This window comes from Pelecanus crispus, chromosome 6 (assembly GCF_030463565.1).
Source record: "Pelecanus crispus isolate bPelCri1 chromosome 6, bPelCri1.pri, whole genome shotgun sequence".
NCBI lineage: Eukaryota > Metazoa > Chordata > Aves > Pelecaniformes > Pelecanidae > Pelecanus > Pelecanus crispus.
Genome location: NC_134648.1, coordinates 43,207,387 through 43,231,389, shown reverse-complemented (window position 1 = coordinate 43,231,389; position 24,003 = coordinate 43,207,387). Strand labels below are relative to the sequence as shown.

Here is a 24,003-nt window from a genome sequence, read left to right as displayed (position 1 = left end):
TTTGCTTGGACCGCTGCTGAGGGAGGGCTTGCCAAAAGATTCTGCCTCTCGCATACAAATCGGGTTGGTGCCAGGTTTGTTTTCATGGCATTATTCATAGGACTTCAGAGGCATCTTCTTTGAAATTCTCCCTAATGCATAACTGAAGGGGAATCTCCACCCCCGCATGCCTGTGACTGTTGTGCTTCAACAAAACAGTTGCATAAACCTTGTGTACGAGTATCTGCTCCAGATCCAGCGTCAACTTGTTTTGCTGAATGCGTTACTATTTTAAAGCTACGTGGACTATTCTCCCACACAACACTTCACTCTCGGCTCCTTCGACCCTAGGTACAATTTAGATGTGACTGTTAGGTGCTTTCACACATAAAGCGCATGCAGATAGGCTCTTTCAATGTCAAATTATGCCTGGTGCTGGTGTGGAGGTGATGAAGAAGGAGCCAGATACCTTAATTCTAGAAAGGTAAGTGAAATTAAGCTTGGATCGCTGACTCTCACAGCGTACTACAGAGGTGTGAATCGGCATGTTGTATGCCTGTGAATACAAGTTAGCGTAGGTAGCTACATCCTCCTGCTCCAGAAGGAAGGTTTGATTCGGTACCTAGCTGGTACTGAGAAACTTGCCTATCTTCTGTTACTCCTCTTTTGTAAATGTTTTAATCATGATGCATGGATAGAATATACGAGGGGAAAAAAATACACTGCTGTGCCAAAATAGGCAAGATTGTGTAATTTATGAAGCCAACATGACAAAAGATGATCCAACTTTTTATTTTAATGATCTTTTATTAATGTTGTAATTTGTAAGTGCCAAATACTTCGTTACAACTTACACAGTATGCAGGGAATACTAAATATATCTGTACTTCTGTTATTTAAATTTCTTTTGTAACCATGACTTAACGCGGAAAAGGGAGTGAAACCAGCTTTTTGATGAAAGCTGAATCTAGTTTAAAAGTGGTCATAAAAGTTACAGAACTTTAATTTTGTATGAAAATAAACTCAAGTTGGTGCTTAAAGGAAGCACTGAAACTCAATTTGAATTTAGATTTCCATATTTTCTGTCTTCTCCTAGGTGTGGCACAATGCTATGTAATTCAAAGTGATACCCAGATGGCCATGTGTAGGTTTGCATGACTTTATCTCCGGTCAATTTTAAAAAATGACGACTGTTCTAGACAGATTTCTGCTGTGTCAGTAAAGCTGTGTCTGAAAGTGAAGGTTCCACTTCATGTTTAGTTGTATCTTTCCACTAGGTGTGTAGGGTATAGGAGAAACAGGAAGTATCTTGCAACTAATTTGAATATTGCATGAGTCGGTCTTACGACATCAGAAAACTGCTGTCGGGACGCTCTCGATGGTGTCACTGTCTTTCAGAAAATGCCGTAGTGAGTCTTGCATCTTCCTAGCTTTCTGCCACTTTGTCAAGCACAAACAGAGGGGCGAGAATGCGGTTCCTGTTTGTTTCCACGATGCAACCATTTAGCACCATTTCATCCAAAATGATGTGCACTCTGTCCAAATTGAACATGATCTAACATTTCAAGTTAAGTATATTTTGAACACCATGAAGACAATTCAGAGAAAATCTTAGGCACCTTAGTGTTTAATCAAAATTTACAAAAATAGGTATTTCTTAATTTATTCTAATTTCTTTGGCTGTTTATTTTAATAGAGCTATGGAAACAGTTCAACTAACACTTTTTTCTGACCACAGAGATGTCAAAAGCTTTTAGTAGAGAAGTTGAAGCCCCAGCAGTATCCCATCCTGGAAGATGACCACATAGTAGTAAAAGCAAGGTAAACTTCAACCTAGGTGCAGGTCGTTAATTTTACTGTCTGGCTCAGTACCACGTAGTGTTTGAATATAAAATGTTATCAAGGGACAACAACCGCGAATGTGAATGCAAATATTCTGCATTTCTTAGAAAAGTAACTGTCAGATTCTTAAAATTTGATTCTCAAATTTTCCTTACCCAAAGTTACTAACACTGTTTGATCTGCCTGAATATAGCTTAAGAGGAATATGCTGATATGTAAAGTTTACTGATCTAGCGATAGATCTCATAAAGAAGAGCAAAGGTAAGTAAATGGTTCATATTTTAAATACTTTAAATACTTTCCAAAAGATGTTTATAATCTCTAATGTTCACCTAATGGAAAATAATCTGAAAAAATATGAATTCGTACTGTTGTGATGTATGAAATTTGTCCATAACCATGTCTGTCTTTCCTTAACATTATCTAACAGCATCTGTCTCCAAAAAAATAATATGACAGACCTTACTCCGGTATTAAGCGGCAGGCATTCTTCTGCATATGTTAGTGTTTTGTGTATCCACCGAACAACTGCAAAGGGTTACTTGGTGAAAAAAGACTCTTAGGTTGCCATTTATCACTGGAACCTGAAATGGAAATAGGCATAGCAAAAAAGCCTGCTGGGTACATCTGTTACGCTGCACTGACATGCATATACACGTACGGAGGCGTGAATAACCCTTCATCTGCCTTGCTCTCCACCTGTTGCTGCTCTTTAAACAAGTTCTTCGCTGTGCTCAACAGCTCAGCTTTGCCTTAATTTTGCTCCTTCTAGTTCTTGCCTGTGTATTGAGGAGTACTGCAGTGGAGCTAGCAAGATACTTCACACTAACTTCTATATACATCTTTCAACACTTTTTTCCAACTTCGATATGAGTCTCTTGAGTGCCTTCTCTGCCCATTATGCTATTTTTGACGCTACGGTTTGAGCTCAGGAAGATGGTCTGGTTTTGCTCTAGTCCTTGCATTTATGTTAGTGGTCTTCTGTTCTAATCAGTGGAGTTGCAAGAGCCAGGTTTTTGGAGGCATCAACATTTTCCTCTGCTCAGCGTGATGAAGCTTAAGTCTCATTTTTTGAACATGACTCAGGCATTTAAGAGGACTACTCTGTCTCATGAGTTCTACTGGCTCTAACTACAGTGGTCTGCCCTACTGCTTCTGCCAAAGAGCAGGAACAGGGGGAGTACTGAACTGTGCAGGACAACAGCTGAGGAGCCACATAGTTGTATGTATTTGTTCCTCCTAGGTGGTAAATGCAAGTGGTGGGGAGACACCACCTTAAACCACCACAGCTGCAATGACACGAGCTCACAAAAGTGAACTGAGTTCAAGAAATGGATTTAAGTTAAGTAACACTGAACATCCCCGTGCCTAGTTTTTTCGTACCTGGCTTTGAGAAGGGAATTCGTTAATCTGAGTTAGGTGCCTTATTTTCCCTGCAATGACTGGTGAAAGCCAGACCCATCAAATAATTCACAGGTTCTAGAGAACCAGGGCTGAAGCCAGGACTTGGGAATGCAGGGAGGGATTTTTCTGTGGTCCTCTCTCTGACTCAGAAGCCCAAGTCACTACTTCAGGTAATGATGACTGGCTTGGTCTCTTAAAATGTCACAGTAGCGATGCTGCCTGCCTGAGCCTGCCCTCAGCCTGGGGAATTCCAAACCCACCTTTCTCCATGGGCAAGCTTAGCTGAGTTGGTAGCTGCACCTGCTGCCTTCTACTTAAGATTCTCCTGCTGTCTATAAAAGTTCTTGAGTATGATGGTCAAGCCTGGTGATGGGAGAAGCTTAAGTTTTTGTCCCTGTCTCGGTGATTGCTTCTGCTGCATACGTTAAAGCAAGAAGAGGGGCACAGAGCATCTCCTGTGTGTGACCACCCTTCTAAAAAGATGAAAAGTAGAAGCTTGAACTTGTTCAAGCTGAACTGTTGGGTGAACCTGTATGTTCAAGTTGATGAGCATTCAGCTAGCAGGCTGTCGCCTTCCTCTGCTGTTCCAAATTGCCGTGAGCACTCTGGGCTGAACTCGGTGCTACTGTGTATTTGTGCTGAAGGGTAAGCAATTGTACCGCTGCTCCAACAAATGCATTCTGCTTAACCAAGAGCACAGCATGCCTAGGTATGTGTACAGAATTCAGGCCCCGCAAATAACTTTACTACTAGTTACTGTTATGTGAGGAAGAGAAACTACAGCTGTCAACAGGATCTTGGGTATGTCCATGGTTCATCAGATAGCTTCTAATTTGCTGGTCTAAACTTAACCACCTAATTTAATTCTAAGTTGTATTTTAAATACCAGATGTCTTCCTGAGTCTGACCGTAGGCCTAAATTGCCTCTGAAAATCAGACTTGGGCCTTTCAATACTGAGGAGCGGTACTGTTCTTGAAACTTCAATGGTCTCAGTTTCTGTGGTTCCAGAGACAAAGGCAATTGTTCTACTTTGCTTGGCAGATGAAAGACTTGAGACAAATTTCTTCCTATGGTATACTTTTCAAGTAAATCAGTCTTTACACAAATAGTTTAATCTGAGAAGTTAGGATTTCTTTATTCCAGTAACGTGAGAATTTTTAGGAAGACAGCTCTTCTGCTGCTGCTTAGTTCATCTCTGGCACTGCTCTACACAGGGCAAGAGGATCCGTTAATGAAGTAAGATAACATTCCATTCAGGTTTCAGCAAGTGATAGCCAGCTCCTCCTGGTTTTTAATTTTTACACTCCACCACTGATTCACAGTGCCTCAGTTCCCACAGTGGAGCAAGAGCTCCCATCTCTCCAGGCCTTCCTCTTCGAGAGTCCCCAAGGATTTAAAACTCAAAAGACTGGAACAACCAGGGTCAGTGATGATGCAGCAACTTGCCACTCCTACCTTATTTTTCTGCATCACCTTGTTTTAAATGTTTTCTCAAACACTTTGCACTGCTCTTCCCCCTGCTGCATTTCCTGAAGAACTGATACCACATTGAAGGAAAACTGCACACATACCAATAAGTATCTTGCAGCTGCTCCACTCAAACCCAGTATGGTTAAAGGAGATGTCAATTCACCTCCAGGGCCATTCCAGGTTATTTCAAAATTGGCCTACTCCATTACAGAAAACTTAGTGGTGTGATTTCTGTCCATCTGTAACCTGTTAAGCTCTCAGTCATCATTCCAGAAACAGTGATTTCACCTGCAGTTTGACTAGGGATATTAATACCATTCTGGAAAGATCTGTCATCTTGACTTTTGGAGGGTCTCAAAGCATTCTTTACCGGCAACCTAACATCCAGGCTTCCTTTCTTTCGGTTCCCTTCCACCTCCCTTTACCATGCTGTTCTTGGCAAACAGCCAGATTGCACAGGGAGCAACCTTGGCTTCTTTCCCCTTCCTGTCAGTCTCGTGACTATCCTCTGCGGTCCCATCTCGTCATACGCGCACCGCTTAGCCATTCAGGGCTGAAGGCCCTGCCCAGTGAGGCGTATCTGTCTCTGATCCTCAGGCAAGGCTCATCCTCCCCACCTGTCACTTGTTTGGCAAGTGACCCCAAATTTCAGGGTTTAAAGCCCTGAAGTCATAGATCCACACCCAGCTGAAAAGCAGCACAGCACACCACGGAGCAACTGGCAACAGGAAGAAGCTATATTTGGTGTGTGCGCTGCCATGTGCGCCACCCAGAGCTGTCATTTAAGGCCCTGCTTCAAGCAAGAATCCTGGCTGCCCACAAAGGAGGATTAAGGGACTTTCACTAGATCCATGCAGAGGCTAACAGGCATTTTTAAACAACTAGGCAGAAGAAAACATGCATTAATCTGTGCACTTGTACAGATAAAAGTCTGTAATAATAAGTTTTCAGAGCACCCAGATAGGAAATACTCCTAAGTTGTCAGCCTAGGCAAAAGGCAAGCCCTTACCATCTTTGGTTTACGGATTTTAGTCAATGCTGTTGTGGCTGCGTACCTAGAGGCAGAGGTAAATGGCGGTAGAGGTAAATGGCACCTACTACAATTGGTATTTACATGTTACGCTGGCTTTTGGTAACTTTAAGAGCTGCCCTTACTAAAGACATTAATGGTACTTTCTACTCTCACAAACAGTTTTTATTATGGCACATACATACTAAGAGGAGGTAAATGTGACACAATCTTGTGTCTCCTTCCCCGAAACATTATCGAGGCAGATAGTTATGTCGGGGAGAGGGGGAGGAGGAGGGAAGGAAAAAGGCACATTTAGGACTTGTATGTGATAAATAACTTCTTCATACAGAGACATTTTTAAGATATCTCAGGATTTTCCAGGCAAGTAATTAAGGGTGTGTACAGGCTTACGAGATGATAAAGTGCAGCCAACACCTTGTGATCAGGTAACACACCCAGGAGCACGAACAAAAAGCTTTGCAGATTACAGCACAAGTACTAATGGGGCAGATGGTTTGCTACTGAATATACAGCATTGCAAGACTTTGATTTCCATCCTGGACATTTGTCTTCAACTAATGATTAGTTGGAGTTGCTTCTTTTTTTAATCTAGAGTCACATATTCTGACTTTATCTTTGCTAACATTTGCTTTAAGTAACTTCTGGTCTATCTAATGGTAGGCAAATCTTAGGCACTGAAACCCCATTTAGTGCTTTTTGACCACTTCTTCCTCAAAGGACTATGCTGATGTTAAGTAGGAGACAAATGGTGCCTTCAAGTTCTGTGCTATTCTAGGATATTCGCTCCTACATTGCGGTGAATGTCTGCCAAAGTTTGAAAGGTGGCTGATCTACCTGATGTGAGTACATGTCCCCCTACATCACAGACCTAGAGGGAAACTTTTCCCTTCATAAACAAAAATTTTAAGCTAATCCTTATAGGTTTCCATTTCATCCACCTACTTTGCAGTACAAATGGAAGTGTATCCTTATAAATTCTCAGAATAAATTCATCATTCAATTTTCTTACTACTTAAATGCACTGTTTGCTGAAAGTGTTATTCCATGGGGGACTGAAAAATACAGTTGATTCACATAAAGTATTCCCTGTATCAAAGTTTTTTATCTATCCTAGGAGCTGCAGCAGCTAGTTGCAATGGAATGTAATGTTTTTTTTGGATCAAGACAACATTCTTCAAATGCTTGGTCCTAGAGCACCCTGTCTTCCCCCTCCCTTCCCACACAGAAGTGTCTGTTTCTTCCCTAAGTTAATAATGTGTCTTCAAGTAAGCTTTGCTTCACCAGTTCAAGCAACAGAAACATCAACTTTTTGTAAATTTTGAAACTCCCATCCTTACCAGCACATAGTTCCCTACAAAGCTGCTGTGTGGTTAACACTCATGTTTTTATAGTCTCTTTGTCATCATCGCACCAAGAAAGTAGCTCCTACACCACGCGAGCTGGAGTTTTAGAGCTACATAAACTCCCACCCACTGATTTCATACACAGAAGTGAGGCTCATCTAGTGCTATCAACACGTTAGGGAGCAACCCCCTTAGCACAATGTCAGTACTTGTTCATTCTGCTGGCCCAACACCACTACTTATAGATACCTTAGAACATTTCAATTGCATGATGGTCTCAGCCTCTAGATTTAACTGGGGTTTGCTCTGTGCTTGAGTGAATAGCCTTCAATGATTATGACCTATTTTTCATGGTTTTTGATTTCATGTGATTTCCTACGGGGTTTTTTTTTCATGTTAGTAAACGCTACTTTCTATATAGAATAGCCACTATCGCTACTGAAATAAACTTCCTGTGGATCCGTACACAAAAATAATAGCGCAGAGACAGGAAATTGCGACAGTCTCCTGCCAGATGCTCCATATACAAAGATTCTGTAAATACTGCTTGGTGTTCACTGCTACAGACCTTCGGCCGTACTTCCTCCATCAGGTATTTTGCATCCAAGCTAGCTGTACTGAATGTAAGAGCGTAAGACTGTTTGGCAAAGGAAATGGTTTAACCCCAGGTGGGGATATTATCTTACACACTATGAAAGGCATATTGATGGATTATTGCTTGCACTACCTTAACATCTAAGACAGTTGTAGTCCAGATCCTATATAGTTTTTCTGGGCCTGCTATTCAAGCTGTTGTCAAAAATAAATACAATCCTCAACAGCCCACTTCATCATTACACCTCTGCTTTACATTTAATGTTGAGGGTATCTCACTTCATTTCAACTATTTTGCATATCCTCTCAACTTATGAAAAGCTCTTTTTCCTAAATGGGAGAATTATTTTGTACATATACAGAAGTGTTTTATTTTAAAATTGTTCCTGAAATGTGTAACATAAAAGTGCATTTCTGAATGGCAAAATTATGTACATCATGCAAATGTCATACATGTTGAGGAGAGACATACCAGGTGTGAGCTTTTCCAATATTATTTCCAGTACTATCAAATAAGGTATTAATACACAAATATTTATATTCACACCCTCATGCAGACAAGACCCATGTAGAAGATTAATTTCTACAGGAGTCATTTGGACACTGTATTGCACCCATTGCAAATGCTAGTGTGAGCATATAATGCAACTTCTGTAAACAATGCAGATTACCACCGTATACAGAAGCTTGCTGGATATGCAGGAGCCTTTCTCAGCTATTAAATGGGCTACCGGTGATAACTGTAAGGGTGTAACTACAGGCAATTCCTCTCGGTATGAAAACAATGACCAGAGGCAGGCAGAATTTAGAATTATCAGTACTCCAAACAATCTGAGATAAAAAAAAGAATCAGGTAATTGCAGACTCAAAGTACACCATATGGAAACATATGGGGCTATTTTTATGTATAATTACTGAATAGGTCAGGTTAGCCTCTAATTCAGCAAAGATCAGGCACAAGTACACATAGTTCTAATCCTTAACTATAATAACTGAATACAAAAAATGTAGTTAGACAATTGCTCAGAGACCTTAAGAGTCCCTTCATGCTGAAATTCATTATTGCTGCTTTATAATGTAAGTGAATTTAAGAGTGTTATACTGATACCACAGCATTTTGTGAATTTCAGGAAGGAAATACAGACAGGATATATACATATACATACACATATATTTAAGTTCAGTAAATGAGACAGAGTTCCAGCATGTAGCAAGCATTAAAATATTTACAAAAGTGAAATTAATTATTTCCTTTTGGTTTTTTTCAGTAAAGAAAGAAGCGAGAACAATTACAAGAAAAATTACAGATTTTTTCTATGTTCTTCATATGTACTACTTCTTAAATAAGGTAAATAAACCAAATTACTTCAAAGTATTTGATTCTGGGGTGGAACTGTGTTTCAGGTGTATAACTGAAGCCTCTTTGTACCAGTAGATCTGCATTTAACCACCAACAAACACAGGCATAAGGATTGCTGGAGCAGAGTGAGCAGGCAGTGGGATTGGAAGAACTGAGGAGGAAGACAACTGTTTGCACTACATTTTCCTGGTTTAATTTTCTTTTAACTCAGTATTGCATTTTATTAACTTGCTATTTGTGTTTAATTATTCAGGACTGTATTTTAGCATTTAGTATTTGTTTGTATTTGGTTTTACTCCATTTTTTAAATTATGTAATTATATATACATGAAAATACAACTCGGAGGGGGGAAGGCAGAGGGGGAGAAAAAGATAACCGTGGCAATGCCTGGTTTCCTAAATTTCCTCCTCCCAGGCCCATCTCTCTTTCCATTGTTATAGAAAGTAAAACTTACCTAGACTTTCATGAAGCAAGATCAAAGCGCAAACCTAATCTTACAATGATGCCACTGCTATTTGGCTCAAGACACAGCTGTAACATTCAGTTCTTATTATTGCCATCATTTCAATATCTATTTATTGTAAACATAAAGAAAAAAAGTAAAACCATGAAGTAATAATTAGTTAAGCCTGAAAGTTCCCCCATGAACACAACTTTTCATGTCTAGGTGTTAATGGTACTTAGTTCTCGCTAAGCAAGCTCTCCCTGTCTTACTTTAAATGGTACCAGGCTTATCTTAACCTCATGACCACCAGCCATGCTTTCAGAAAGGTGCCAAAATGGTCCTACTTACTGTAAGTGCAAAATTTGTGAAAGCTCTGCATTGTCTTCACTGTTTGACAGTCAGTCCTATGAAGACAGTATGAACTGGAACGTACACCAAAAGGAGATAAACAAATGTACTTTTGATACTGAAAAGGATACATCTAATTCACTCTGCAAGGAAAAGAGATAGACAACAATAGTTACAGTTTGATCTTTCATCTCATAATCATTAAACATTACACATCCCTTTAGAGGATAAAGAAAATCTTCAAAATAGAGATACAAAATTCTAGGGCGATTCAGATTTCTGTTCCGGACTGTACAGTTACATGCTCTTCCCTGCAACACCGCTTTGCCTTTTATGTGTTACCTTCCTCCGTAATAAAAGCTAATGTCCTGAAATTTCTACCTAGAAAAACCCACTGAGGTCACCCACAAGTAACAATTTGAATATACACAGTGCTGTCTGAATGAGTGGGTGGAAAACCAGCATCTCTGATCATGGCAACTCCAGCTCTATATTCTCTCTTCCTCCTTCTGCAAAAACAGGATGATAATGCCAAGTTTACAATTTATATGAAAACACAGTTAAAAGTGTTGCTGCAGATCACTTCAACAGCAAAATCTAGACACAGTCAGACCCGGACCCATGGCTGTGATAGCCGTGGCTGGATATATTAGGAGAGGGAAGGTAACCCCAGGCTTTGGACCCTTAGCACTTCTAACTATTGCTCCAGCCCCAGCAACACAATTCTTCACATAGTCATCATTTCCCTTCTAGTCTTGGCCTGGATTTACCCCAAGTAGTTTTATTCATTTAACCAAAATGTCTGAGTTAGAAGCCCTTGTGGTCTCTCTGCAGTCAACAGAAGAGATGGGCGTCTTTGACAGTTGACTCAGCACGCTTGAGGCATGACTCACTTTCTCAAGATACTCATCGGTCTCCACCGCCAGTAATGGGAGCTTAGGATGACCAAACTTCTAACTTAGACGCCACAGTTAAATGTCTAAATTTAGAAACAATTAATCACAGCATCAGCAGTTAAGACCTTGCACGGTTAGGGTGGAGCTTCCCCGGCCTCTGCTGAAAGAGGGAATCTATCTGCTACCGAGGGAATTTAGTTTGCTAACATGGTTTCCATTCACAGTCTAACCCTGAAGTTTTAGGCAGAGTTCCCACTGATAAAATTGCTACAGTCTAAAGATGCTCTAAACTGGACTAGTTCTAGGCTACAGGCCTCCAGTGAGTGACCCTGCCATTCTTCAATTAGAAATTTTTTATGCATCACAAAAAGTGTATTTTAAGAGCCTGATCAGTTTGCGTTTCCTCAGCATTAAAAAGTAGTTGAAAACATTGGAGTATGTATTCCGAACAGTATGCAGTTTTCCCTGGGTAGCCATTATAAAAGTGAAGGAGACTCAGAATTACATCTCACAAGCAATTTTGAAAGCTTTCCCCCTAATTCTGTTAACGTTCTGATATTTGAATTCAAGCTCTGTAAACTCCACTAGATAAAAATAGGTATGTGAGAATGTTTAAAGCTCACAAGCCTGAAAATAATAGATGACAAAATGTCCTTCTAGAGCAGGACAGTTGTTCTTTCCTTCCCCAGCGTGAGTTTTGTCTCCGTTGTCATCATCTTAATTTGGGATTCTGCTAAAATTCTGCAAATCCTAAACATTAATCCATAATAGTACAGACTTATACTTTCTTGCGCTGTGGTTTCTGCCAGAAACCCCAGCTAGAATTATAGCCCTCTTCTTCAGTGTTCTGCCATTTATCGTGTTATATGCTATTAAAAATAGAACCACAGAATGGCATGAGACTTCTTTAACCACCCCCTTTTTCGGTTCCCCTACTTTTAAACCTTAAATGCCATGGAAAATACAAAAAACTCTGGTATGATGAATTCAGCAAATTTCAACCAACTATCAGTGGTTGGGTTATATTCGTGGTCAAGGAATTATATATACTACATTTATATGTATAAGAACTACACCTATTTTTGCTCTGCCTCAAGTGAAAAAAATAAAAGTTGAGAAGTGGTTGGCAGCTATTAGCTCAATCAGATAAGTAAGATGTGACTGAATTTTATTGTGCATTCCTGCGCTGCCGGGATCAAATTCCATTCCTGGTTATCACTGCTTAGGTTGGGACTGCAATCAACAATTTTAAGAGACAAATTCTGAACTTAGTACAGTCAGAAAGGGATATACTTAGTACCAGCAGTTGCAACATGCTGGTACGATGTTAGCTGAGATAATAGCCTAGAACATTTGCCAGGCATCTGAATAGCGAAGGGGGCAGATGACTTTTTCAAACATGTCCTTGAATTCACAGAGGGAGCTCTGCCATGTCTCTCCTATACTAAATAGCGCATGTTCTAACCAGGATTATGCTGCTGCTTTTTCAAACTTTGTAAAAACAAACAAATCTCCCACCAAAAGGAGCAGTGTCATTTTAACTGGAGCCATGTCCGATGTTGAATCCTGAACAAAATGACTGTCTATATAATAGCTGTTTTATCAGATATCCACTGTTGCATGACAACAATATGGGGAGAACAAGTACAGACTGGTTTTTGAGGTTTCATTTGCTCCATCCTTCTGATCTTGTTCAGTGAGAGTGATGTCAGCTCCCTGCTTAATGCTTACACCATCTTTATCATGAATTAAGTGCACTTGGGGGATGTAATGCTAAGAACTGCAAAAAAGAACTGTAAAGAAAAACCTCTTTATTTCTTTAAAACATATAAAATGCCAGTGGCTAATTTAAGAGCAGATGACCCAAAAAACCCTCTGAGTACAAGCATATAAAACATGCTTTTCTAACAGAAATATTTCTGGTATTCCTTGTCTGATGATTTATAACCCACGTATACTTTTACTTCTCTGAAAAATCAACTAATACTGCTTGGTTTTTTGCTTTTTTTCTGCCTTTTTTTTTTTTTTTACAGTGGTAATATTCATGCTAAAGTATTTAGAATTCTAAATGAATATGAAAAAAAATTTTTCTCCTTTGATATATTCCCTGAAATGACATATTCACTAAAGCTTTGAAAAAGAAATATTTTGTAATAGATTCAATGTCTCACTCACCACTCTGCTGAAGTATTTGTCCAAAACTTCCACAAAATTATGAATTAGTTCATATACTGCCATCTCATTCTGAAATTAAATTAAAACCAAATGGGTATTAAATTGATAGCTAGAAGATGTAACAGTATTCTTTGTATTATTTCAGTTTGTGGTGTGTGAAAAGCAACTAGAAAATAGAGTAAGACCTACAATAAAGTGCCCAAGCTCATGCCACCGTAGGGAGAAGAGGTGTGGTTACTCACTGGAGGTACTGAGAGCGGGGGAGTGCTCAGGGGCAGAAGCTTCAGGCCAGCCACACAAGTAAGCGCTGCAGTACCCGCTGGATTTGTCTCGCCTGGGCTGCTGCCATCCCATTGCATCCTTTGTTCCACCACCATCCAGGTCAGCTAGCTAGATAAAGCTAACTAGGCTATGCCTACCCCTGCTGAAGTCACACCAGCCAGCTGCAGCAGAGGCAGGCTATGCTGCACCAGTAGAGATGGGCGATTTTTGTGTGGTCTAGCAAAGCCAAAAGGATTTGCCCCAAATTGCATGCCATTATAACCCTGACTTGAAGACACTGTGGCAGTCAGCAGCTACCTTCCACACCACCCAATTAAAGTCTCTAATAGTAAGCTTTGAATTAATTTCTGAGAACTGGGAAACAATGTAAACACTACAGCCTTGCAGGCTCAGCCTGAACAGATGAAGTAACAGTACTTGTCAATTTTCAGTCAGATATCTTTTTTTTAAAATACAATAAATTGGCATCTTTCTAGCTGATAATATGGGAATTTTTTCTTTCGCCAAGGAGGTTAAAAACAGCGAGCAGTTGGGAAGTCACCACAGATGAGACAGCTGATCTGGCTGTAATGCTAACATTTGTTGAGAAACCCCACCCTACATAAATTTGTTTAATCAAACATAAATTTAGGAAGTGGAATCAGTATAAGGCTCATGAAGACTGCCTCATGACAACAGTTCAGTCTACTGCTATAGAATGAAGTCAAACATACATTTTCTTTTATACCTCTTTTTATTTCACAGAAATAAAAAGAGGTATAATTTATTTCACAGAAATAAAAACATCTTTTTGCAATGACTCCTTGAAATTCTGTAATTGCTATTGCAAAATTCCATGCTGGAAAAAGACTTGAGTTCTTGCCCATGACTACTACAAGCTCTCTTATATCAAGAGTGTATATAATTTCTTACCTCTGTCTCGTTGATTCCAACGACTACAAAAAGGGCTGCATACTGTCGGTATACCAGCTTAAAGTCCTTATACTCAATGAAAGAGCACTAGGCAGAAGCAAAATAAGTCATAGTAGCCGCCATTTAAGCATAAGACTGTATTAACCACAGAGTGCTCAAAGAGCCTAACTAAGCTTTCATGTTTGTAAGGCCAACAAAGAACAATGGATTTCCCAAGATCCACCAAACAATTTTGACTTGAAACACATTTAGTAGGATAACTGTTTCACAAAACTTTTCATCTACTGGCAGAAAACATGCTACCATTTTTTAAATGGAAAAACTGGAACATACAGAACAGAAGAGACTTGTTCAGGGTTTTAAGGCAGCCAATACTTCCCCTAAGTTTTCATTTGGAAGCACTTCCAAAAGAGGCAACCTCAAGACAATTTTCATATTTAAAAAAGGATCCATATTTTTACATAAAAATTGAGATTTCCAGACCCAGGGGAAATCCCCATGTCTTTCACAATAAGACAGAAGCCAGCAGATGGTGCTGTTATACACTGCTTTACAAGTCGCCTCCTTTTTCTTAAGTATCATTTTGCTCAGTCCTTGAAATGGCAGCATACCATTGGCTCTTTTGGTGAAGTTTCTCTTTGGAGACACTCTTGCAAGCAGTATGGAAGAGGTTAATTTCTTTAGTCACTGTCAATTCTGTGAACTAAGGTACTTCATAGAAACTGCTATTTTTTCTGAGGTTTGCTAGAATGAAATGCGAGGTCCACTGTTCAAGGACACAACTAATGAAAAATAAAGCAGCTGACTTCAGAACACAAACCAAAACACTCCATTCACAGTCCAAGTCACAGATTTCTCCTCCAATGCAAGTCAATGTGCTCAAAAGTTTTGCGAAGTCTGGTACTTTTATCAAAGAACCAATGGCTCAGTTAAGTGAGCCATGAAAATCTCAACTTTCATCTAGGATATTTTCCAACTTCTGAGTTTTCTTTCTTGCAGAAAGCGTGAACACTTTGTTTGAATAAAAATGCCTAATACGGAGGCCTAGAAATTTGTGTTTCCAGCCTCCCCTGTGTTTTAGATAGTATTTTCATGATTTGGAATCCTTTCTCATAAGTTTTTTGTTTAAACTTGGAGCTGTCAGTACTATCCCCACTACCTTCTGGCAAAGCAGCAGTGATATCTCTCTATCGATCTCTACCAGACAAGCAATAACAAGAAAAAAAAAAATTCTTCCTGGACTTCTGAACTTCTTCAAACAAACACGAGGAATCTTCATGACAGCGACACACAAAACTCCAAAATCTCTGCAAGCCTCAGAAAAACATATTTATCCAATGCAGAATAACAGTTCAACTGATTGAACCCATAATCTAGAAACACAATCTTTTTCTTCATGGGTACAAATGAAATAATGACCTGCAATGGAAACTGATGTATTTTCAGAATTATCGACATGAAAGATGTGAGATGTTGATAAAAGAAAATGGCTAGGGGAAAAACTACAAAACTTACCTGATCCTTTGAACGGGAGAGACAGTTTTTGATTACTTCAGCTTCCAGCATTGTCCGTTTATTAATTTCTACATGCTCATAGTACCTAGAGAGCCTTGTTTGACCTTGTTTGTTTACCATAAGAAAAAATTTTATCATTTCTTTTTTTTTGATCTCAGCGGTAGATCTGAATATGGGGTGCAGGAATCAAGAAGCGTATTTCTGTGAGAGGGGAAAAAAACATAGTATACATAGGACTAATAAAACGGTTCCTAAAAGCTAGCCAGCCCAGATCTGCATATATTTAAGACTGAGTTTATTGCCAACACACAGAATATAGGGAAAAAATCTCTATTCTTTTGCATGCATCCCATGAGTAAAACTCCATTTTTTTCCCCCACACAAATAATCACTATCTAATAAATAATAGCTTTCACATTATCAGGCAATTTAATTTCTTTGTAGGATTTAGGGAATTGGAGGAGTAGACAATTACTTCTTCAAAACCATAAATCTACTCACCATTTTCTTCCCGCATGCTAACTGGTTTGAGAACATTATCAGAAATTTGCCCAATACCAAAAGATAAGATTAACACAGCTCATAAGAGCAAAATTGGCCCGAGTGCTTTTTTTTTTTTTCCCCCTGACTTGTATTTAACAATTTCATTCATACCAGCCTGACATCAGATTGAAGGGAGAGGGGACAAAGGGAAATGCACGGACCACAACACATGACCACTTCTTTAACACAGAATGAGAGCCTCCTAAATATTTGGATATCAGCAGTATCAGCACACATCTTGAGCTGGACCAGGAGCCACTGAAATCTGTTTTCTCCCATCTAAATTCCCACGCTGACGTGAAAGGTAGATTCTGCGCTTAATGAAAACTAAGCATGGGTCTGTGACAGCTAAGGAGAAACCTGTTCATGTTAATTACTCAAATCAGCTTAATCTCAATCTAAATAAATATTAATCCACACAACACCAGTGAAATATAGTTGTAGAATATAAATACGCCACATGCAATGTACAATGAAAAAGGCTATTAAGAAGAGCACAACATATATCAGAGTCTGCTTGCTAAACAACTGAAATCTCTCATGTTTTGAAAAGCATGCAAGAAAAGGTAAGCTGCAGATGTAATTTTTTGAAATAGAAGTTCTGGGTTATTTTCTTTAATGCCAGAAAACAGTCACTGTAATGTTTTCCATCTGACACTCTACTTGGATCACAGATTTATTGACCCAAATGCTCTTGAGGTTTATGCACTAGAAATACAGCATCTACCACAAAAACTATTTCTTTATTCCAGTTCTGAAGAGTTGCTCCTTGCCTGGTGCAAATATTCTCTCCTAAGGTCTCAGCTCCTATGAGAAAGTCCAAGCTGAAAAAAGGTATCAGGAATCCACAGAACAACACAGTGTAGCTCTTTGTGTAAAAACAGTATTATCTTAATGCAGAAAAACAAAAGGGGAAAAAATACAAAATGCAAAATAGGTCTCTGAGGCAGCAACCTCACAGACATTTAGACATATGCTGATTTTTTATAACAATGCAAGCTGCATAGGTGCTGCCTTGTATTATTAGCAACTTGAATAAACTGGCTATATACCATTCATGGGTGGTAACATCTAAATCTTTCATGACAGTGATACAAAAACCCCCAATATATTGTACTGACATTAATTATTGCTTACTTCTGATTCATACTGGTCACCTAATTATTTTCTGAAAGAAAAGCCACCTCTATTATCATCACTTGGATCTCAAGAAAGCAATCCTGTTTTCCTCAGTGTACTGTGGTTTACTCCATATACAAAGAAGTTTAGATTTCTCTACTAAATGTATCTTCACTAATTAGACCCAATAATGAGAATTCATTTCTTAACTAAGTGATACCTCCAGGGAATAGGAGTCCAGGACAAATCCTCAGGACAAGACAGTCTTGTTTGGAATCGTGACAGTCTTAGAGCTTTCTCACCTCCGCTCTGCACAGTGAAGCCTCTTCACATCTGGAACAGGAACGCACTTTTGTTGATTCCCTCCGACAGAAGAGTCATGGACGCTGGTCAGTGCTGCTGTGGTGGTGCACGTGGCTTGTCCACTGCGCCCCGGGCTTCTGAACTAGCACAAGTGGGTCTCTGAGAAAGAATGAACCAGGTAATTAAGGCAAAAAAGGGCCCAGATAGAAATATATGGTGGGATCTTCACTGTCGGATGGCAGCTTAGGCTGACATTTACGACCAAATGGGAGAGTACCATCTATACAATCTTTTCTGCATTTAATATGTGGCTCTTTTTTCCCCGTTCTATTTTGTATTGCTGCGTTAAGAGTTGCAATAAGAAGAGATGTCTTAATATTTTGAAGCATAAAGAAATGTAAAACGGTGAGATGACGTAGTCATTTTTGATACAAACCTTCCAAAAAGTAAGGATAAGAATGAATGACTCCTTCCAGCTCAGAATGAGGCACTCCAGCAAGGGCCAACCTCACGACTAAAAGAAACCTGAAGCTTTAAAGCTACTTAAAAGAGGGTTGTGGTCTGAAAGACGAACAACCTAAGAAATGCTGCCCATTGTTTTAATGAAAAAAATAGCAAGCTCAGACACAGGAGACCAACAGCTATGCACGTTGTTCCTACCAACTTGAAAACATGTCTGTCCAAGCTAAACAGATGATGACAGCAACACAGACAGCTTTTCTTTTACCTTCTTAGTTTTATGCTTCGTCCTTGTGTTTGGTACTGCTGAAGCATGAATTAATAGTCTTCTATTTTGAACAAGTTGTTTCCAAACTACTTTAATAATTTAGTCATAAATGGTACTGAGGAGCATACAGCCTGTCCTCAGAAATCAGCGCTGAAGTTGCACAAATCCATCCTAGAAGAGTAAAAACCTGAGGCTTAACACGTCTGCAGATATTCAAGCGGGACCTGAGAAAGGGAGGACAGTAAAACTACCCCAGGAGCACTGACAGAGCTGTTGTACTTCGAGTCACTGTTAAGCAATATATAACATAAAAAATATGTTTAGAATTGATACGTATGGATCCTGTTGCAGGATTGGCCCCTAATCCTAATTATTCCTTTATTAACCTAATCTTTCTACATGGTTAATCCCTTTCTGATGTTATGACTGTTGTATCTGCATGCACTCTTATGAATGGCCTGGATTGTTTTACATATGAAAGTACTTTAACCAGATTTTTTTTTTTTTAATCCTCACAAATGCTCTTATCCAGAATGGATATAAAAAGAATGAATCATGTTGCAAGGGAGGTAGAACCATAGTAATACTCAGCTGTGTTACCTGTAATTTATGAGTCAATCATCATTCACAGTATTAGAACAGATGATTAACATCTGTAGGAAAGAGGTCCACTAGTACCACTAGTCATTTTTGTATTTTCCCACCAGCCCTGAAGATAGCTTCCAAAATTTTAGCCAGAAATTTTGCTCTTAGAAATAATGGCACAAGCACACAGTTTTGTGCAGAAACACTGGAATAAAATTACATGTACAAATAGTAATTTTTAAAAAATTTACAGAAAGCATGCAAGCATAGCTGTGGAATCTGACTTTGAGAATAACACCAGTGTTAAAAATATCTTAAGTTTTTTTTTAATTTCCTTTAAAAATAATTCTGAAAAAAATCACTTGTAGAAATAAAACCATTTGCTCACACAATTTAGGCAAAAAAGGAAATTACTGAGTTTTGTTTCTAACAAACAAAGTGTATTTCTTCTCCTTTCATCTTGGCTTTCAGACACAGACAACATTAAAGTTAGTTTTGCATATTTAAGATGTAAATAAACCTGTGAAGTGTAATAAACAAACAAAAAGCATATCTGTGCATGTTGATGGGTGGAAAAACTCCCATTCCTTCATCAAGTTCTATGTATTTGAGAAGCTACCTTTTATGATCAATAATTGGTACTCTACTTATGAAGATAGCTCCATTTCTTCTGGTACAACTCTTACATGCTTTTCTGCGCATTCTCGCGCACACACCTGCGTGTATCCATGCACATACTCACAAATTACGATGCTTTTATGCATACAGAATGGAATGGTTCAAGGGAACTGGTGACAAGATGCAAGCCTTTCATATCTCTGCCATTATTTGATCATTTTAGTAATGAAAAGACATTACTATCTGAAGGCTGTTTGTCAGAAATGAATAGGCTATCTCATTCCAGGTCACTGGACAGCCATCTGCATCATAAATGTGCTTAGGCACAGAAGACTGGAAGGGACTATCCAAATCCTGAAGGACTGTCAAGTCCAGCTCTCCCCATCACAGTCAACCATGCATTAGAAATTTTGTCCAGATTAGCCTACAGTATATGCTTCATGCATACCCGATCTACAAAACACCTACAAAACTCTATGACAGAATGAAGACTCCCTAAAAACAAAAAACGCAGAAGGTACCACTTGGGGAAGATGTAAGAAGTCATGAAATTGCAAACTTTCCTTCAAAAGAAATTACCTTCCAGAGTGACCAAGTAGTGCGCTCCTTCACCTCCTTTACGAAATATTTCTTCTGTAAGGATAATTTGGCATGCACACAAGTGACATACAGTTTAACTACTGTGATTTAAATATGCGTTGTTACACTGTGTTAGATCTCAGCCTCATTAAAGTATCTCGCAGATAAGTATCTATGAGAGAAAACTGGTATCATGATTGGCTTATGTGACTCACACTGGTAGACTGATGGAGTATGTAGTCATTGATGACTTAAAATACAAGGGCTTTAACTCCTTCTAAACCAGCACATACGCAGAAGACTAAGGACCCAGCCTCATGAAGACAGATGCCTCTTGATTTTACTGCCCCCAAGCAGGCTCATCTTCTCCCTGCCTGTGCAGGTAACTCCAGCCTTGTATTTCAAGACAAACTGAAACCTGCCTGGTTTGCTTCAAAATGCTCAAACAGAAACCATGATGGTTCAGGAACTGCTTCCAGGACATGCCAGCTCTGTAGGCTGTGTAACCACATGAGACACCTCCAAGTTGTCCCTGCTTGTGAGTCACACCCCTAAACGCTGTCTTTTCAGATACTGGTTGAGACCTCTTAGAGAGGCAAAGCCTGCAATACCTGTTCTGCAGATAAAAAAGTCTTAAGTCTCCAGCGTGGCCAACCCAGCAGATTCTATATGCAGTAATATAAAACATATTTTAAACAATTTTAATTACTCCTCCAATAGATACAAGCAGTTGACATTAATTTATTTTGGCAAAGATTTCACCAATATTTATACATACTCTGACACACAAATTACAAAAAAAGAAACACAACCTAAGTTTGAGACTTCTTGCAGTACAGTTATCATTCACATTAGATTTGTGTCTCTCAAGCTAAAACCACTCCAGTCAACGTCCACAGATTTAGAAGCATTTTAGTTATTGTGCTATAACAAAGTTTTGCAACATTCTAAGGCTCTCAGCTAAAACGTACATAAGAGATGAGATCCAGTAAACAAGAAATGCATGACTACATTTTTACAGATCTGTTTCACCAAGAATTAAAAGTAGTTTTAGCTAGAACTGTAAAACAGTAATTTACTGCATTGTCTGACTCTATAAACAAGTTGCTTTTCTGGGTGCAGAGGTCTAGTCACACTTTATGTGTGTACTAAATGTAGAACAAAATGGGTTAAACTAGAATTAAAGCACTAATGAAAAGAAAAAAATGACTAAATGGTAGAGGCACAAGCAGGTGACAGCACGGGAACAAATATTTTTGAGGTATATATTAGGCTATTGAGCTTCCTGCCTATAAATTTATTGTACAGAAGTATGTAGCAAATGAAGACCGGTCGCATTATTGATACCCTTGCTCTTCCTATTTTTGTTCAGACCATGGATGAGGCTTTAATAAAAATCACATACAGTGTTATTAATATTTATCCATAATAGTAATTATTTTTGTATTCTAGATCTTATTACTGTACACATTATAATTAATCCAAAGATGAAACAACTATGTCTATATGGCTTTAAAATAAAATACTGTGTTCAACTTCAGGATCAGGGATTTTAAAAAAGCAACCTTATTAATCTAGGGAAGTCAGGGAGGAAGGAAAGAGTAAAAAAGTTTTCCTTTGCTGTTGAGTTGTCAGAGTGCTGGCTGAATATAGTAACGGAATTAAATTGCAGTAACTCCCATATACTCAGGAATGAGGAATGTCCTGTAAGACTGGAGCTAAACAAAAGGCTAAACTGGTTATGAGGTAAGTCTTAATTTTTAGTAATGATTTGATACTGTCAGTAGACAAAAAAATCAGCTGAGGTGGAAAGCAGTTGGATTTAGATTGGCTAATCTGTATGGAATCAGGAAGACTGTAGGATGAAATTTTACTAGGAAACGATTTAATGGAGAAGAAAGGAAGGACTGGGTATATCAACTGAAATATCAATACACACCTGAGGATAAACCAGTAAGGAAAGGAAACACATGTACTGAGACAAGGGGTATTTATTTTTTCAGTAATTAACAGAATTCCAGCTCTGTCAAGAATGAGCCCTGTTTAGGAAAACTATCCATTTTCTTACTGAATGCGTAGAGCACGCAAGTATTTTGAAGACAGGCAAAACCAAACTCCTACCTTACTTACAATGGGTGACCTACAGATCATTTCAAATACAATGTGATGATAATTTGTAAATACTGCATTTCACAGCAGTATTGTGCAACTGAGGTAATTTCACCGTATCCAAACTACAGCATCAAACACAGCATTGCTATCACAGATAAAACAGAGCCACACAAAGTAAACCAGTATTTTCTTGCAAAACCTTCCTCACGTGGAAGGCTTTTGAGTAGCAAACATCGTGCGGTTTCCCTTCTCATCAAGGAAGGAATTACATGACACACGTCCCTCACTGTTGAGATACCATGAAGGTGACCATTCATTTAAAAAAAGCTTAGCCAACTTCCAGAGACATACCCTAAATTTAAGAAATCAATTCTAAAAACCACCTCCTTGCGGGGCAAACTCAGCGCACCGTTAAACCGCGCTGAGTTTTAGCGACTTCAGCGTTTTAAACCCCGATCTGCTGTTTGCACGCCGGTTCAGGAAGCAGGCCCAGGCCCAGGCCCGGGCCCGGCCCGGCGGCATTCCCGCGGGCTCCTTCGAGGGCGTTTGACACCGCCGAGGCGCGGAGCTGCCGCAGCGCCGCCGAAGCCAACCCCCGCCGCCTCAGCGCAACGCCACCGCTTCCGCCTGCCACCTCAGAGCGGGCGGAAACCGCCCGGCCGCGCTCCCCCGCGGCGGGCGGGACCGGGACCGCCGGCCCCGACACCGACCCAGCTGGGGCCGGGCCGCGGGCGGGGCGGAGCCTCCCCCCCCTCACGGCGGCTGCGGACAGCGGGTTGCGCCGGGGCGGGCGGGGGCAGCGCCACAGAGAGGGCGGCAGACGGCGGCAGCCCCAGGGCTGGCCCCGGGGCGCTGTGCCGCCGCCGCCGCCGCCACCGCCGCCACCCCCCCAGCCCCGAGAGGGGGCTCCCGGCCGCGGCCCCGGCCCGCTCCCCGCCCCCGGGGCACGGCGCTCACCTCCCCTCCTGCGCATGCGCACTCCGCGCCTTGCCCATCCGGCAGCAGGAAGCCGGAGGGCGAGGGGAGCCATTCCCGGCATGCGCCGCGCCGCTCCCCCCTCCCCTGCCCTCCCCGCCCGGCCGCGGGTGGGTGGGCCGACGTGCGCGGCGGCTGTAATGGCGGCTGGCGGCGGCTCGGCGCTGCTCTGACACCCGGATACTGCTCGGCGCAGCCCCCCCCCCCCCCCCCCCTCCCCGCGCCCGGCCCGCCCCCCTCCTCCCCGCCCCAGCCAGCTCCGCTCACCCCCTCCCTGGCCCCTGCTCCAGGCCCCCGCCGCGGGACGAGGAGGAGGGCTCCCCGCAGACAATGGACGAGCACCCCGGAGCCGGAGGAGGCGGCGGGATGGCGGCCGCCCCGAGACCGCAGCAGCCACCGCTGCAGGCGGGTGGGGGCTGCGTGGGGGCCGGAGCCGGCGGCGGAGGAGGAGGAGGGCAACAGCAGCAGCCCCAGGGCCCCGCGGCCCCGGCTGGTCAGGAGGCGGCGGGCCCCGCCGAGCTGTCCCGGCCCCAGCACTACACCATCCCGGGGATCCTGCACTACATCCAGCACGAGTGGGCTCGCTTCGAGATGGAGAGGGCGCACTGGGAGGTGGAGCGGGCCGAGCTTCAGGTACGGGGGCCGAGGGCGGGCTCCGTGCGGAGCGGGGCGCGGGCTGGGACCGGCTCGGTGGGCTCCGGGGACCGGGCCGCGCTCGGGGTGCGGGAGCAGAGCCGCCCGGGCGAGCGGAGCCCGTTGGGCCCCTGAGGCCGAGCCGGTCGCTGTGGCCTGGGGACGGTACCTGGGCGAGGTCCGGCGGGCCAAGCGGCGGGGCCGGCGGA

At 41.2% G+C, this 24,003-nt stretch overlaps 2 protein-coding genes across 4 annotated transcripts in view; one reads left to right on the top strand and one right to left on the bottom strand.

Annotated features, from left to right (window-relative positions):
• Positions 1 to 827: 827 nt before the first annotated feature.
• AP4S1 (adaptor related protein complex 4 subunit sigma 1) lies at positions 828 to 24,003 on the bottom strand. Its single transcript, XM_075713375.1, has 7 exons — positions 23,964 to 24,003; positions 17,565 to 17,724; positions 15,601 to 15,801; positions 14,086 to 14,172; positions 12,892 to 12,960; positions 9,952 to 9,963; positions 828 to 1,534 (listed from the first exon to the last, which is right to left on the bottom strand). The coding sequence occupies exons 3-7, from the start codon at positions 15,736 to 15,738 to the stop codon at positions 1,406 to 1,408; spliced, it is 435 nt and encodes a 144-aa protein (XP_075569490.1). The 5' UTR covers positions 15,739 to 15,801; positions 17,565 to 17,724; positions 23,964 to 24,003; the 3' UTR covers positions 828 to 1,405.
• The window catches only part of STRN3 (striatin 3), a 69,129-nt gene continuing 68,617 nt past the window's right edge, over positions 23,492 to 24,003 (top strand). For 2 of the 3 annotated variants that reach the window (XM_075713373.1, XM_075713372.1), the window contains exon 1: positions 23,492 to 23,794. In XM_075713373.1, the coding sequence (XP_075569488.1) occupies positions 23,492 to 23,794 (303 nt within the window). The remainder of the gene's footprint in view (positions 23,795 to 24,003) is intronic. The other variant, XM_075713374.1, reaches the window with a different exon arrangement.